This window comes from Nanorana parkeri, unplaced genomic scaffold (assembly GCF_000935625.1).
Source record: "Nanorana parkeri isolate BGI_ZX_2015 unplaced genomic scaffold, ASM93562v1 scaffold37, whole genome shotgun sequence".
Taxonomy (NCBI): Eukaryota; Metazoa; Chordata; class Amphibia; order Anura; family Dicroglossidae; genus Nanorana; species Nanorana parkeri.
Window position 1 is genome coordinate 722,458 of NW_017306305.1, and position 15,495 is coordinate 737,952.

A 15,495-nucleotide genomic window follows, 5' to 3' on the forward strand; every position below is an offset into this window, starting at 1 on the left:
TGAGCTATAGCTCACATTTTAAAAACTTCCACTTAGAATACTTTATTTTTTCAGGGACCTAATGGATCTAGAATAGCAGGGCTGGCTGCTATTGGAGTAGAGGCTCACAGTATGGCTCACTTAAGAGGGTAGATTAAGTGTTAGGTTGTGGGGAATATTACAGTTTAGGCAACTAGATATTACCAGGATACATTTTATTACCTATAAATGTTCACATCCAGCTATATTCTGTGCATTTAAGAATGCAACCAGCATTTTTTTTAAAACAAATAACTGAACGGGCTAGAATTAGTTCCTATTACTTGCTGTTCTTAGCCTATTCCATGATTTCACCGCTGAAGAAGGCTTTCCATATGCAAGATTTTTTGTTACAAATTGTAAACAAAATTTCAATAAAAACTTATCTGAAAGAAATAAAAAAACTAGAAAATCTTAGCTTTTCTAATATACTAGCTGGCTAATCACAAAGTGAACATTAGAAATGACTGAAGACATTTTGAGCACTCCCCCCATTTTCTATTGAGTACATTTTGCTACTTAGATCTATTACATTACTAACATAACTATAGTTTTGTTCCAAGCAAACTCATCTATTGTTCCTGGGAAGTAATAATAAGCTAATCTGATTTATTTCAACACAGTTGTGTAATCACATATTTGCCAGACTCCTCATACTGTCATTTCCCCATCTACAATGAAGAGGCAGCTGGTCCTGTGTTACAGTATCTATGTAGGTGACTATAGTAGACAGCCAAACCTTAACATTTTATAAATTGTTAAGAAATTCACTGAAGAGACAAAACTGCTTACCATATATGAGAGAGAAGTCACAATACATAGGATAGAAGTATGGGCATATTCATAACTTCAAATGCATAAAATAGATTACCATGCGGACGTAGAGGTTTAGTAATAGGACATGAATGCCAACAGCTGTCATTCAGTGATCATTTCACTACAATTGTACTGAGGTCCATGAACCTACATATGAACAAGGGTGCTAAACAAGGAGCATGTTTTTAGCACACACTGCTTATTTAGTTGAACAGCTCCCCTTGGCCATTCGTCTTTGTCCAGAAACCTTGTAAAATTTTCAATAGCAAATAACATAAATTGCATTGCCTGCTATGTATGAAAAGGCGAAGAGGTATTCTTCTCTATCTATTTTTTGGCTACAGTTCCAGTTTTTGACTTGCAACAGCTCCAGAAGTCTCTTATTGACAGCCTTTTAATATGATTTGTGAGCTAGTCATTGTTCACCACGTCATTTGATTTACTGAGAAATCAGTTTTCTATCAGTGTTGCATGAACCTTGTTGTCTAAATGACTTAAAGGCTTTTTCCAGACAATTTTATGGTATAGATTCCCTACAACCACTGGCGGAACTACCAGGGTCGCAGCGGTCGCAATTGCGACCGGGCCCTGGCATTCCGCCACCTGGGGCAAACTGTATAATGATTATAAAGCAATGCAGAATAGCACCAACTATGTAGAACTACAAGTCCCAGCAATGCATTATATTGATTTCAGATTTCACTTCAACTGATGACAAATATTTAATTTACAAACCAAACTGACCACTTCACTTTTTGTTTAAGAACCAGGGAACAAAACATATACATACAAGTATGCCTCAGCATAGAATACTTATATGCTGAAGTACAGACATCTACCAATTATCTCCACAATATCAGGCAGAGATTACAACACTGCTTGGGATTTCAGCTCAGAAAAGTGTTGTTAGTTTATTACAGGAAGTTAGGTGGTCTCTGGATTTCCGGCAGATCAAAACAGGTATTTTTCTGCATTTGCAGCATTTTTGAAGAGACAAAACATGGGGAAATTTGCTGAACATGGTTTTTCCCCAAACTTATGTACACTTTAAAAAACAGTCTAGTTATTTCAGGAAAATAATTTATATCGCTATACAAATTAGGTTCCATTCAAACCTATACTTTAGGTACATTTAAGGATTCCTGTGTCAGGAACTTGCGATTTCCTGCAGCAAGAATCCCTAATCTGCTGTTTAGAAGTGGCAGCTGTCACACATTCAAGTTAATAAATGGACAATGGTTGCATTTGAAAGCGGCAGAACGCTGGCACACCGCATGTAATCGTATGTGATACAAATACATGCGGTTAGGGAGAGATCAGATAGTGATTAATTCCTAACCACATGTAACATAGGTGTGAATGAGGGCTTATTCTTCATATCTTCATATCATACAATTATAGAAAATGTTATATGATTCTTGTGATCTTTTGGATTAGTGATGACATTTTATCGATGTGGTTTCAAAGTAATTGAATGAAGATAATTAAAGGTAGTATTCATGTACTTTGATATAGTTTCTATGTTGTCCATGAAACACACCATTCCTCATCTGATGTATAATGTCTGTTTACATTGAACTTATCTTTAAAAGTTAAGAATTTAGCAGACACTCCTTTAAAGAGAACTCCAGGAAATTATGTTTAGAAAATATAGAGAGGGGGAAGGGTACAACTTTTATTGCGATCTGTATTCCCAGTATTTCTTACCAACAGAGACCCAGATACAAATAAAAGCTTGGCAGAGGTTGTAATAATTTTGCATTCTATCCAAAGCAAGTTTTGTCTGGTGTTACACTTTAAATATTCTTTGAACTCTAATTGGCCCTTTAACCACTTTGGCACTTGACAACAGTTCCTGCATTTTCTTGCCCCTTTGGCTATAACCTCGCCTGTACTCTGGGCCAGCTTGAGGGATGTCCGAGGTAGCCATCTACCATTCCCTCTTGCCACAATAACAAGATTTGAACTACCTTGCAAGTATTGGAATTTGCTTTCCAGTACATTACCCCCCAGACACTTCACCATCATGGTGCTACCAAAGATGCTTGAAGATTTCTTTAGTAGTACCTGTGTACATGTGTGCTTTAATTTACTCTTCCATTAAAGCAGCCATACATGATGAATAACCTGTCACATGAAAGAAATGATCTGGTATAAATGTGTGACAAGTTGACAATGTTTAGGGCGCAAACAATGGCAATGAAGAACTCTTGAAGCCTGAAGTCAAACACAAATGATAACATGATCACACAGAATCTACTGTCTATTGCCTGTCTACCCATAAATGCCCAATTTCTTTAGATCCTTTCGGGGGCTTTTGGTGCCCCTGTGAAGCAACACTGCCAATAAAATTGACCGTATATCAATGTGAGTTTTCACTAATCCCAACTATATGTGATACGTTTAAAAAAAAAATCATCACATATTTTGGATGTCCTAATTGGTAAAAAAAACTAGAGCAATAAATTGATACATTGTTGGAGATTATAGAATAAATATGCAGAATGCTGGCATGTGTGTGTGCGTGTTGGCATTCTGAGAATTCTTGTCCACATGCTGTCCACTTCCAATATAGTGACTACAGAGAAAAATGGAAAAAAAGAACAGTTTACCCAATAAATCACAGCATGCGTATCAGATTAGGAGTGAGGCGGGGTTGACTTATCGTTATAGTGTAATAATGACAGGCATGCAATCAGTGATATATAGTTATGTCTTGTGGAGAGAGACCACACACACATACACAAGAGCTATGATAAGGGAGTACAGTATGAATGAATTCACAAGGACAGAAGACCTCAGGGCAGTCTCAGTAGAACAGAGTATAGTTTTACACTGTTCCTCTGTTTATGCCATATATCAATGTCAGACATAAGAGCCTATCCCCTACTGCTCCTGACTAAAGATGAAGAGGAGGGCAACATTGTCACTATGCACTAAAAGGAAAATGTGTTTGATTTTTTCATGTTAAACACAGAGCATGATTAATAACAGCTACTATGATCTTAATTCGGGTTAAAGGATACCTCAGGGGCTGTTAATCATTATAATTATTAGATTCAAACTAGAGAGGGTTAGTGTTTCATATTACACTCTGTACTTTGTTCAACTTACACTGGAAGATCCCAATGCATAGTAACCATAACCTATAATTTATTGAATTAACTAAAAAGTGAGGGGAGTCTAAATGTTTTAAAAGGATGACACTGCAGTTCTCTCAAAGTCCAAATGATAATTTTGGTCAAGTGGGAAAGGATTTAGAAGTTCTGTCAAGTTTTTATGGATAAGTAAAAGTTTATTTAAGTGCAACAAAAGACCACCAGGTAGCAAAAGGAAACCAGGAAGCTTGCAATGAACTGTGCTTTACTGAGAAGCAAGTAAATATAAAGTCACTATAGCATGTACTCAACTCCATTTGTGAGGGGCAAACCTCAACGATAAAAGGCAGGCAGATCAATCTTGATCATGTCTTGTCACTAGGATCATTGTTTGTAGAGGTGTATAGCTAAAGTGCTTCTGGACAATTACAGAATATAAAGAGGACAATGTAATTGCATGAAATGCGTTGGCTATAAACCTTTTTGAACAATTAACACACCCATTAAATACATTGATCCACCCACCTTTAGACATTGAGGTTCACCCTCCATTGTGTAATTGAGTGCTTGCTATTTTGACATTTCTTAAGTTTTTATTGATGTCTATGGTTGGAAAGATTCCCTTTAACTTCCTATCTCTCTGTCACAGAGGCAGGTATGGATTGGAAATATCTCCAATGGAGACAAAAACAGCAATGACAATGACTTTTTTAGTAGGGTGGAGTAAGGTTAGATCCTTCCCACATTAACTATCTCTGTCTAAGTGGGCAGATAATAGTGTTTGCCAGTGATGAACATTATCACTAAAATAGGTTTCCAGCAAAGACCATAGTTACCTACATAGATAATCTGGATAAAATTACCATGCATGAATAATTAAAATGCCTGGGCGACACCATAGGACTTATCCTATATAACAACATAAACAGCACTAAGCCAAAGCAATTAAAGGCAACTAAAGCTGATATGACCACAGTAAATTAAAATCAGAAAACTGCTATGTATTAATACACTTTGAACACAATTTCTGTTCATTGCAACAAATTACTCAACAATACCAAATTAATTGTTCCATTTTTATTATTCACATACTGTGCAAAGTTACCATCTTGCCTATGATAACTATGATAAATACCATGCCATGCGTACACAATAATACAGATACCTACCAATACTTGCATGACACCTCAAAGAAATGCAGCTACTGGAAAATATATATTTATTGCATATTTGGTTTATAACAGCAGGTACCTGCCCCTTATGTTAGCTCTCATGCTTCCTTTGAAACAAATTCCTCTTAACACAGAAGGTCCTTAAATGGAATGTGATGAACATGGGTCAGTGCTGCATGCCATCAAAGGGGGAGCAACGGACAGTTGAATATGCCTGCTTTGTGAGAGCAGTAAACAAGTGTGCCTGAGGTATGCACTAAATAGAGGGAAGTTGGAAATGTCTGTTTGAGGCAAACATTAAATGAAAGGCAGCAGGGCATGTCCACCTGAAGCAAGCACTGGGAAACAGGCAGTTGAACACATCTGCCTGTTGCAAGCAATGAATGGCATTAACTCATATCAAGAAAAACAAGTTAATCCTTCAATAGAGGTAAAGAAATATGTGCATCAACACAGTTCAATCAAATGCATTTTCTATGAATGTTAATGTTGATTTTGTGATGTGGTAGCCGCCAGTGAGCACAGTGCCAAATCATGAGAACTCTTGCTGTTAACATTTATATACTAATACTGATGACACCTAGGCTTTCTACTGATCCATCGATATAATAGAAATATATGAAGATAGCTAAAGTTCAAACATTCCACACAACAGGTTAAAAAATGTGAAATAAACAGTAATACTCACCAAAATATCCAGACATGCTGCTTTTAGAAGCGTGATCTGATCTGCAATGGTCAAACTGGTGAATCCAGGTAACCTCTTTGCAAATTCCACTATTTTAATAATGCACTTTGTTGCAAGTTCACTAAATTTATCCCAAAGCCCAAGGTCTAGCCGAACACGGTGATCAGCACTGGAATTCTGCAGAAGACAACAATTTGAGAGAGTTAGCTAAGTCATTCTTGTTGAAACATATTAAGATGTTTACTAGGACGTCATACCTACTTTGAAAAATGCACTTGAATTCTAATTGTACTCTTCATTATAGACCTGATCATTATTTTGTATTCTATATCTAGCACAGTTTATGACTCCAGCTGTTATGTAACTACAGCCCTTGTCACAATGACAAAACATGTCACTCCAGGTCAACTAAATAGTTTACTAAACTCAGGATAACACAGCAACATACACATACAGTATATACCCAGTATATTTTATTTTTTTCATCTTAATTTTATTTTTACATATGAACATTTAACATGATAAACAAAGATTATTCAATTCTTCTTAATTCTATTATAAAAAGAGGTCAAAGGTCACATACAAACACATTTATTGAGCAGTATTTTGGACCTGAAAAATGTACATAGAAAATGACAGATACTTTTGTAAATCATTTATAGTTACACAAGATTCATCATCAACGGAAAATATACCAACTCTACACAGGCCTCTTCAAAGAAAACTTGAAAGGGGACAAGAGACATGGGGTTAGGGATGGGGCAGAAACTAGGTCAAGTAATTATGAAGTCAGGCACTCAGCCTTGGCATAAAAAGTGAATGGTATAATGAACAGTACAAATGCATAATAAAATTCGGGATAACCTAAAGATTAAAACTGCTTCTTATAATCGCTACAGATTCTACCATTACTACTAATGTTCTTTTTGTGGGTTTTTTATTATTAGCATTAGTGGCTAGCAAAGCATTTCTCTCAATAAACTCATATGCTTTGCCTACAGCTTTATTTACCATAGACGCACAATAACTAATTTGAGAAAAACTGTACAGAGAGCAAGAGAGATACTACGATTTACAAAACGTATTACTTTGCTAGCATACAATATTGAGTATCAGGAGGAAATGGGCTACAGAACTAATGACATGACATGGAGCAAATAGGAAATAAAGAAATAATCTTTTGAAATGTAAACTTGACTTCTGGGAAGTGGCTAAAAACAAAGTTGAAATACACATATGGAAACAATACTACCTGTCTAAGGATTTGGAAATCTGTTCAGTCCTCCACTTACACTGCAGTAGCATAGTTTGATCAAAAACATATCCCTAACCTTCTGATTGGACAAAGAAAGAGCAGCAGCAGTATCTTGCTAGTCAGCCCCGCTGACTGTCAAAATACCTGAACCATCTGATTGGATGCAGGCATTGTTCAAGTGTTTTGAGAGCCAGCGGGGCAGACTAGCAAGATACTGAAGCTTGGCCCTTGGGAGATTCCTCCAGCCACACGGTTTAGCATAGATGGGGGAATCTGTTGCACTTTTTCCATCTGACCATAGAAAATCTACAGATAATCTATAGGTGTATGGCCAGCTTTACGATGTCATCCTCCTGCTCTCACCTTCTATCAGCAGATGTACACTGCAGCAAGATTGTCACAGAGCGCTGACCTTCCCAATCTGGGTGCTACTGTGCAGTGGATAACAAGCTGTTATCAGGGCAAATTCAAGTTTATTAAGGAAAAGAAAACTGGTGCTTTATCTATCTCCCTGGAGTTGAGGTCTAAAGGTTTTTAGCTGCAATTTGCTGTTTAAAGAAAGCAGCAATTCAATAATGAGCTATTATAACTGCCCACACAATAGCAATTTTATCTTGAAATATTCACTGCAGGAACTAGAGAATATACCAGATGTGAACTGGTGAATTCACTGGATACATCCATCCTAGAAAGCGCTTCATTCGTCAGGCACAACAATTAGCAGAAACTATTAATTCATAGCACAGTTCACTAAAAGCTAATAAGGAGTGCAATAAGTTTAGCTGAGTCTTTAATTTGACTTTTGCTACAGCAGAGAAAAGTCTAAGTGGCTACCTAAAGTAATTCAAAGGCCAAAACTTGTTTTTTAATCTTTAGATATCGTGTAGTAAATGTTTAAAGCCTCTGTCAGGTGTTTATTGCCATGTGCCCCCTCTCTTTGTCTTAGTGACCACTGTCATCGGGACAGAAAGTAATGGGAAATCCTACATTTTACAGTTGTACATGGAAAAATAAGTGAGGGGAAATCTTCTAATGAAGACACCTATTCTGGCCACAACCTCTACATCAACCTCTACAGCTCTACATTAAGACACAAATAGCAAACAAAGTGCTTAAAATAATTCCTCCCTACACTATCCCAAAATGTTCTAGCTTTAGTAATACTTAAAGGCATTAAACCTTTTGCTATTTGTTATTAAATCTGGGGCTTTGTCATGATTCTAACTCCTAGTGATGAGCTGTGTCGCATGCTCTAAATGCAGCCAGTCCAGGCTTTCTCTATTCTGGAAGGGAAACATTTGCACTGCAGCAGAAGCTGGACAGTTAACACTTTGGAATAGGAAACATCCATCTATGTGAGTAAGTGTTCTAGATATTGGGCCTATTATCATTATGATGGCACTAGGTATAAACTTGCCTATGTGTAGTTGTAGAGGTCTTGCCGTGTCAAGTTCAGAGCAAGACGGATGCATTGAAACAGCTTCACCAACAATTACTTTCCCCTCCTTACTGCGTATAAAGCTGTCATTTCCATCATATAAAACCCCCGCCATGGCAGCTGATAAAAATCAAAGCTTTGTGATGAGAGTGTGCAGGTTAAGGACTCTTCTGTCACAAGATTTATCAATGCAAAGCAATGGCTTCTGAAATGCTCTTTTTCTAGAGTCTGGGGGTAGCAGGTTAACAGTCGCCTCTGTGCCCGTTAAGACATTCCTCCCAGTAAGTGAGCGTGTACATTCTTCAGATTTATTTTATTTAATCCTGAAAGACCTGGGCAAAATGCAGCCCATCAAGAGGAAATGAGATCAGGGAAGGGAAAGAAAAATCAAGATGTGCAGTCATTCGGGCTGTAATTAAATTTAATAGCCAGTTTATCCAGTCCATAGAAATAGTGCATGGTAAAGAGATACACAATGCAGAGCCTACAGCAGGAAATCATTTGGCAATAGTTTATCCATCTGGAAAAAAGACATTGCATGAAACCAGCAAGTGTGAACAAAATATTCATCAGTATTATATGAGATTACTTTATCATGCCATTGAGTTTGACACATATTCTATTACACATAATGCACAGTGTCCCACACAAAATGCAAATGTAATAACCATACCTAGAAGAGAGATGGAAAGGAGAAAATGTCTATATATTCCAGATAATCTGTTGTTGTAATGCAGTGTCTAATTCCGAGGCATTAAGAAATATAACATAGAAGCTTCTGCTTGTTTTAGAAAAGCCCGCTGTGGCCTGTGATACTTTAGTAGGTGCTATTGTCACAGAGAAGCTAGATGCCTTAATGGAAAGTCTTTTTGCATATATTACTGATGTTTGGGTCTAGGCAGAGTAATTCAGCTTGTAGAGAGATTATTATTTTGCATGGTATTACTTGACATAGAATGTAAATACACCTAATTTCTATTAGATGGTTATTGCATCTACTTTCACGAACCCATGTGCTGCTAGGAAAATAGCATAACAAAAATTCTGACAGAAGTACATTTACTTATAGGACTGCTAGAATGGTTTAGGCAACAAGTCATAGAGCACATCAGACGCAGCAGTTCTTGGACCATTTCATCAGCCTCTTTTTTTCTGTACACTCGTGACACACATTTTGTATTGCTTTTTTTTTAAATCAAAATGTATCTGTCTTCACTGCATGTCTTCACTCATATAGTGAAGTCAGCTTCCTAGTTTGAAGGTCACAGATACAAGGGACAATTATGCTGGTCAGTGAAAACATGGTATATTGATAGTCTGTTGCTGGTGTAAATGATTTCACCGATCTTTGAAAAAATGGTAAACATTAATACCCATGAATCATACCTAGCAGTAAGGGTCCACCCCTGCGGGACTCCTGCCATTTGGTCTAGAATGCATTCTACAGCCGAGGCAACACACAGCTTCTAATAGCAAGCATTTGGGTTTGAATGGTCATAAGAACATCCAGAAAATCTGCTTTGTAAATCATTACTATTACCAAGCCATACATATATGAGTAGATATAGCTGAAAGTAACTCTCCTTAGCAAGAAGAATTGCTAGAAAATGTGTATTTTTCACAAATGAATTCTTATTATTAACAGAGGTCTTACCCTGAATATTACTACTCATACCATTGTCTGCTGGGGTTATGAGGTTAGATTTTTCTGCTCCATAAAAATCCTCGGACTGTGCAGAAAAAGTAAGCAGTTAGAGTAGAAGGGTAGGAACCTCCCCTTAAGGTCAATATCAATGGACAGAAGATTTTTTAAGACTGTTTCTATGTACACATGAAAGCTAATAAAACAAGCACTATTACATTATTCAGCACTATTGTTTTAGTTGGTATTTACAAGTTCAAGTAAGACAGGTCATCTTGAATTCTGGTCCAGCACTCACAAGAGTATACTTAAAATGCCATTCTGCCCTTTATTCCCTTTTAGGGCTCATAATAAACTGTGTTCAGATCCATACTGCATAGTTTTATATTGATCTAAAAGCAGTATTGTATGTATGCTATGGACCCATTAAGACAGCTGCATTTTGGTCCATAGCGTTTTAGCTGTGTGAACAAAAACAAGAACAGTCTGTGTCTGTGTTTGATGCAATGAAATTTGTTTGAGTGTTTATATGCGTAACATTTAGAATAAGATTTTTGTCTTACCTGTAAAATCCATTTCTTGGAGTACATCACAGGACACAGGGAGTTAATTTGTGAATGAATGGGTTATGCAACTACCTTCAGGTTATCGGACACTGGCAAATCACTGTTAGTGCATTCCTGTAAAACCCCTCCAACTCTCAGCCTACCTCCTTAGATCACGAAGTAGATCACGAAAACACACAGTGGAGACTCCCGTGTCCTGTAATGTACTTCAAGAAATGGATTTTACCGGTAAGACAAAAATCTTGTTTTCATGATCATATATCACAGGGCACAAGGAGTTAATTCTTGAACAGAAGGAACGTACAAAAACAGAGGCCTCTGAAATCAACAACATCAAACCCCAAAAGAGAACTTTAACAGAAGGGACCCACAATCAGAGAGCTGCCTAAAGACCTTTGCAGCTGACGCTAGCATTTGCAGAGGCCTGAATGTTCATTTGGTAAAACTTGGAAAAAATATGAACATTGGGCCAGGTGGCAGTCTTACAGATTTGGGATACTGAAGCCTGAAGCTGAAAGGTCCAAAAAGCACTAACACTCCAATTAGAGTTAGCCTATACCAGAAAGGGAGAAACTTTACCTACAATTAGGCCAGAAGGATAGTTAATCAAATCCACCTAGCAATAGTGGAATGAGAAGCTGGCTGCCCCATTAGGAAACCTTCAGGAACAACAACATTTCAGATTATGAATGGAAACAGTAGTTAAAAGATAAACATGAACAGCCAGAATCATGTCTATGCAGTTGAGAGAAATATATTTAGGATGTTTAGGGGCAGGACATAAGGATGGTAGGACAGGGTGCTCATTAGGATGAAAGGCAGAGACCACCTTAGGGAGTAAGGAGGCCCTAGTCTCAGAACCACCTTATCCTTAGGGATATTCAGAAAAGGGTGTTTACAAATCAAGGCCACCGATGCAAAATGAGCCTGGCAGAAGTGATGGTGATGAGGAAGGCACTTTTTAAGTGAGTAAGGTCATCTCTAAGAGCTTCAAAGGTCAGCTTCTGCATTGCTAACAGGAAGTGGAGGTCCCTGAGTGCATACAGGGGTGACAACGTGGCAAGCGGGCTCTAGAAAAGAATCACCAAAATTTTGCTTTAGCCAGACTGGAGGAAAGATAGAATGTGCCCATGGTGTACTTCCTGGGATAATAGTTTACCGCTTCACACCAAGCGAAATATGCCTTCCAGGTGTGATGTAGACTTTGCGGTTGACTTCCTAGCTTTTAGAAGCATACAGATGACACCGTCTAAAAGGCCTCTGTCTTTCAGGACCAGAGCTTCAGCAGCCAGGCCATTAAAGCCAGTGACCGAATGTAAGCCTTTTATGCAAACACCCAGGTACTGGTATATAGTGATGATGCATTTCACTTTTAGCAACTGACTTTCCCTTAAGGAAAGTGCATCTACCATTACTCAGATGCCTCCTGGACATGAACTATATTTACTGGCCATGGTATCACTACAGACACACAGAGAAAATGTAGTGTAGGGCAATTGAAGGTGAGAGCTGATAAAGTAGAAAGAGGAATCCAGGAAACGTAGCAAAAGGTCAGAGCTCACAGTAGACAAAAGAGTATCCAGTAAACATAGCCGAGGGTCATAACAGGTATCACACAAGTGAGAATTCAGTAAACGAAGCCAAGTATCAGTCCAGAATCACAAACATAGGATCGCACTTGATTAGCCAGGAAACGCTGTTACAAGCACTGGGGCACAGGCTGATCATATTTAAATAGAGCGCCTCCATAGACACAGACAAATCCCAGCTGGGAGCATGAGACAGATACATTACCCCACAGCTAAGAAGGCAAGAAGTGCCCATGGAGAGTCTTCCAGGAGTATGACGATGTCCGCATACCAAGGTCTCCTAGACCAGTTGGGTGCAATGAGGATATATAGAAAGCCCTCTGCCTCTATCCTGCAGAGGAGGTAAGTCAAAAGTTGCAAAGCGGGAATGGCATAGATCAGGCTGAACTGATCCCACTGAGCCACCAAGGCCTACTCTGTGAAGGCCCAGGGATTCCTGGTCCTGATGACAAATCTGTCCAGTTCGTGGTTGAACCTTGGAACCATGAGGCCCATGTCTGGCATCCCTCACTTGAGACAGAGGTCTGAAAAGACCTGCAGATGAATAGACAATTCTTCAGGGTCCAGACATTGACAAATGAGGAAGTTTATCCACCAGCTTGTCACGCCTGGGATATGCATTGCGGAGCGGGCCGGGCTGTAAAGTTCTGCACAGACCAGGATCAGGTCCACTTGACATTCAGCTGCTAAACGTCTGATGCCTCTCTGATGGTTGATGTAAGCCATGGCCATAGCATTGTCTAACTGAAGCCTGGGTGGGTGGCCCTGTAACTGGGAGTTCAAGGTTGAAAGGACAAACAAATTACTCTGAGATTCAGGATGTTGATTAGTGATGGGATCGATGTTCGCGTCGAACAAGAGTTTGACTTGAACATCGCTAGTTCATCTGTTCGCTGAACACACAAACTATCAGGGCGTTCGCCCCTCGAGCACCCCACAAGGCGCTGCACACCTCCCAGTGCCTTGTTAAGCCCTGATTGGGTAAAGCCTTGCACCTGACCACAGGTCAGGTAGAAGACTTTGCCTAATCATGGCACAGTGCACTGAAGAGCCATGATTGGGCAAAGTAATTATGACCAATCATGGCTCACCTGTCAGGTGCCATACAAATGTAAACAGCTGTCACCGCTAGCTCTGTCCAATTGTTTATATTTTGCCGGCATCTGTCAGAATGACGTTCTGCGGCGGGAGTTATTTGCAACCTGATGGGTCGGCAGGCGTCTGTTTTAAAAAAAAAAATCTATTTATCTTTTATTTTTTTTAAATTTAGTCGAGTTGTCGTCATCGTGGACAACGCTGGACGTGGTGATTGACCCTAGGATTACGTTGGTGGATTTTTTTTTTTACAATAAAGGATTTGTCAAGATCCCTTGTTGCTTTTTTATTTCAATTAAAGGATTTTCTCTTAAAGTCTGGACTTTTTATTTATCTCTTATTCAACCCTTTAGTGAATGGGTAGGGGTACAAGTACCCCTTACTCAATCTACCAGCACTCTACCAGATCTTGCTACTCTCTCCCTAATTTCATCTGGTAGAGTTCTGGTAGATTTTGCTGTGGCACTGTAAAGGTAAGTATGCTCCTGTGGGTATTAATTTAGTGTTAGGATTTAGTTAAGGAACACTTTTTGTTCAGAAAAAAACAATCCCGTCCAGTTGAACTATACAGATTGCAATTATTTTGTTTAAATTCATGCCCTTCTTTGGGCCAAGCACTTACAGTACAGCCATCATGTTTTCAAACAGCTGGCTCCAACTCTCTTAGATCAGCTTCCCTGAACTTCCTGCCAAGAACAATATCACAAGGGACACAGCAGTCTCTAGCAGCTGACCATTTACTAGCTTGGAGAAGGGAGACAGAAGGTGCAGGGAAAGGGGGAATGGCTTGCCTTGCTGTGCCTGTGTGTTTGTGAAGACACACATAGCTTACTACCACAAACAAGGGTGTCGCCATGTAGGCTCCTGCAAGGGAAACAAGCCACCCTAAAGAAGGGTATCAGGGCCAGTGCTCAGGGGACCAGCTGATTCTGCAGGAAACTAAAACTTTTAAACATCAAGAAGCTACATCCATTGTAAGTAATTTCATCCGCATTTGAAATAACTCAAAAACCTTTTGACTTTAACATCATTTTAAGCTGAAAGGCTCATTCACACAGGTGTAGAGGTCCAAAGGGATGTCTGTGCCTGAGAGTCACAGGTGTTGCATACAGTCCGTCTGTACATTTCAATAAAAAGCTGAGACTGTACTCTAGTAAACGCTGCTGAGCCTATACCTGCCTACAGTTATGGATATACATCCTTAGACACAGATTGTCTTTATCCAAGGTGTGCATCAGGTTCTGTATGGAGGTAGATGCTTGGAGCAAGGCTTACCAGTGTACAGCCACAGCCTGTCATTGATTTGTACAGTTAGGCTGTACCCAACACCTGTGGATCCCAAGATCCTGCTGTTTGTTTTACAGTATAGTATAGAGACCACTGTGAATGTACCCTTAGACATTGATTAAAGGTAAATCCCCAGTCAATCATGAAAACTAAGCTTAGGGATGACCTGCTCAGTACTGTGAGCACCCCTGCTTTTGATAACGTAGGGCTGTCATCAAGGAACCTACTGTAGACTCCTCGTTGTTTACATTCAGAAATCTTAATGTAAAAAAGTGCCAATACCAAGAGCCAAGAAGGTACATATTTATAAAGCAATAAATGTGATATTCACTAAACATTTTTTGTAGGTGAATAAATCACTGTAATTTAAAACACATATACCAGGAAGGTATCCCTGCAGTAAATGTTTGGCGAATGTCACATTCACTGCTTTATAATTTATCTATGTACCCCTAAGATTCCCACAGCCATCAACCTGATATAAAAATGTCCTAGAAGTTTTCAAAATATTGCTACTACAGATAGCAGAAGAAGAGACTGTTACACATGGGGGTCTATTCACGAAGCTGCCGAGGGATCTAGCCGTAGCTTTGGCCGATCCTTCGGCTAGCTTCGGCCCCAGGACCCCTTCGGTTCAGTAGAACCAAGGGGGTGCTGTACGGGCTATTCACAATAGCCTGTACAGCTCCCGATCATGGCCGAGCGGCTCAGTCGAGCCGATCGCATATGCATCGGCTCGGCTGAGCCGTGCTGAAAGCCGAAGCTGGCCGAGCGGCCGGCCATTGGCTGGCCGACAGCCTGCTTCTGACAGCTGGGCGGAGCCAGCCGTGA

At 39.3% G+C, this 15,495-nt stretch overlaps 1 protein-coding gene across 3 annotated transcripts in view; it reads right to left on the reverse strand.

The window, feature by feature from the left end:
• Nucleotides 1-15,495, reverse strand: part of RARB (retinoic acid receptor beta) — a 311,193-nt gene that overhangs the window by 31,376 nt on the left and 264,322 nt on the right. For all 3 annotated transcript variants that reach the window (XM_018570196.1, XM_018570211.1, XM_018570203.1), the window contains exon 5: nucleotides 5,793-5,969. In XM_018570196.1, coding sequence (XP_018425698.1) covers nucleotides 5,793-5,969 — 177 coding nt within the window. The remainder of the gene's footprint in view (nucleotides 1-5,792; nucleotides 5,970-15,495) is intronic.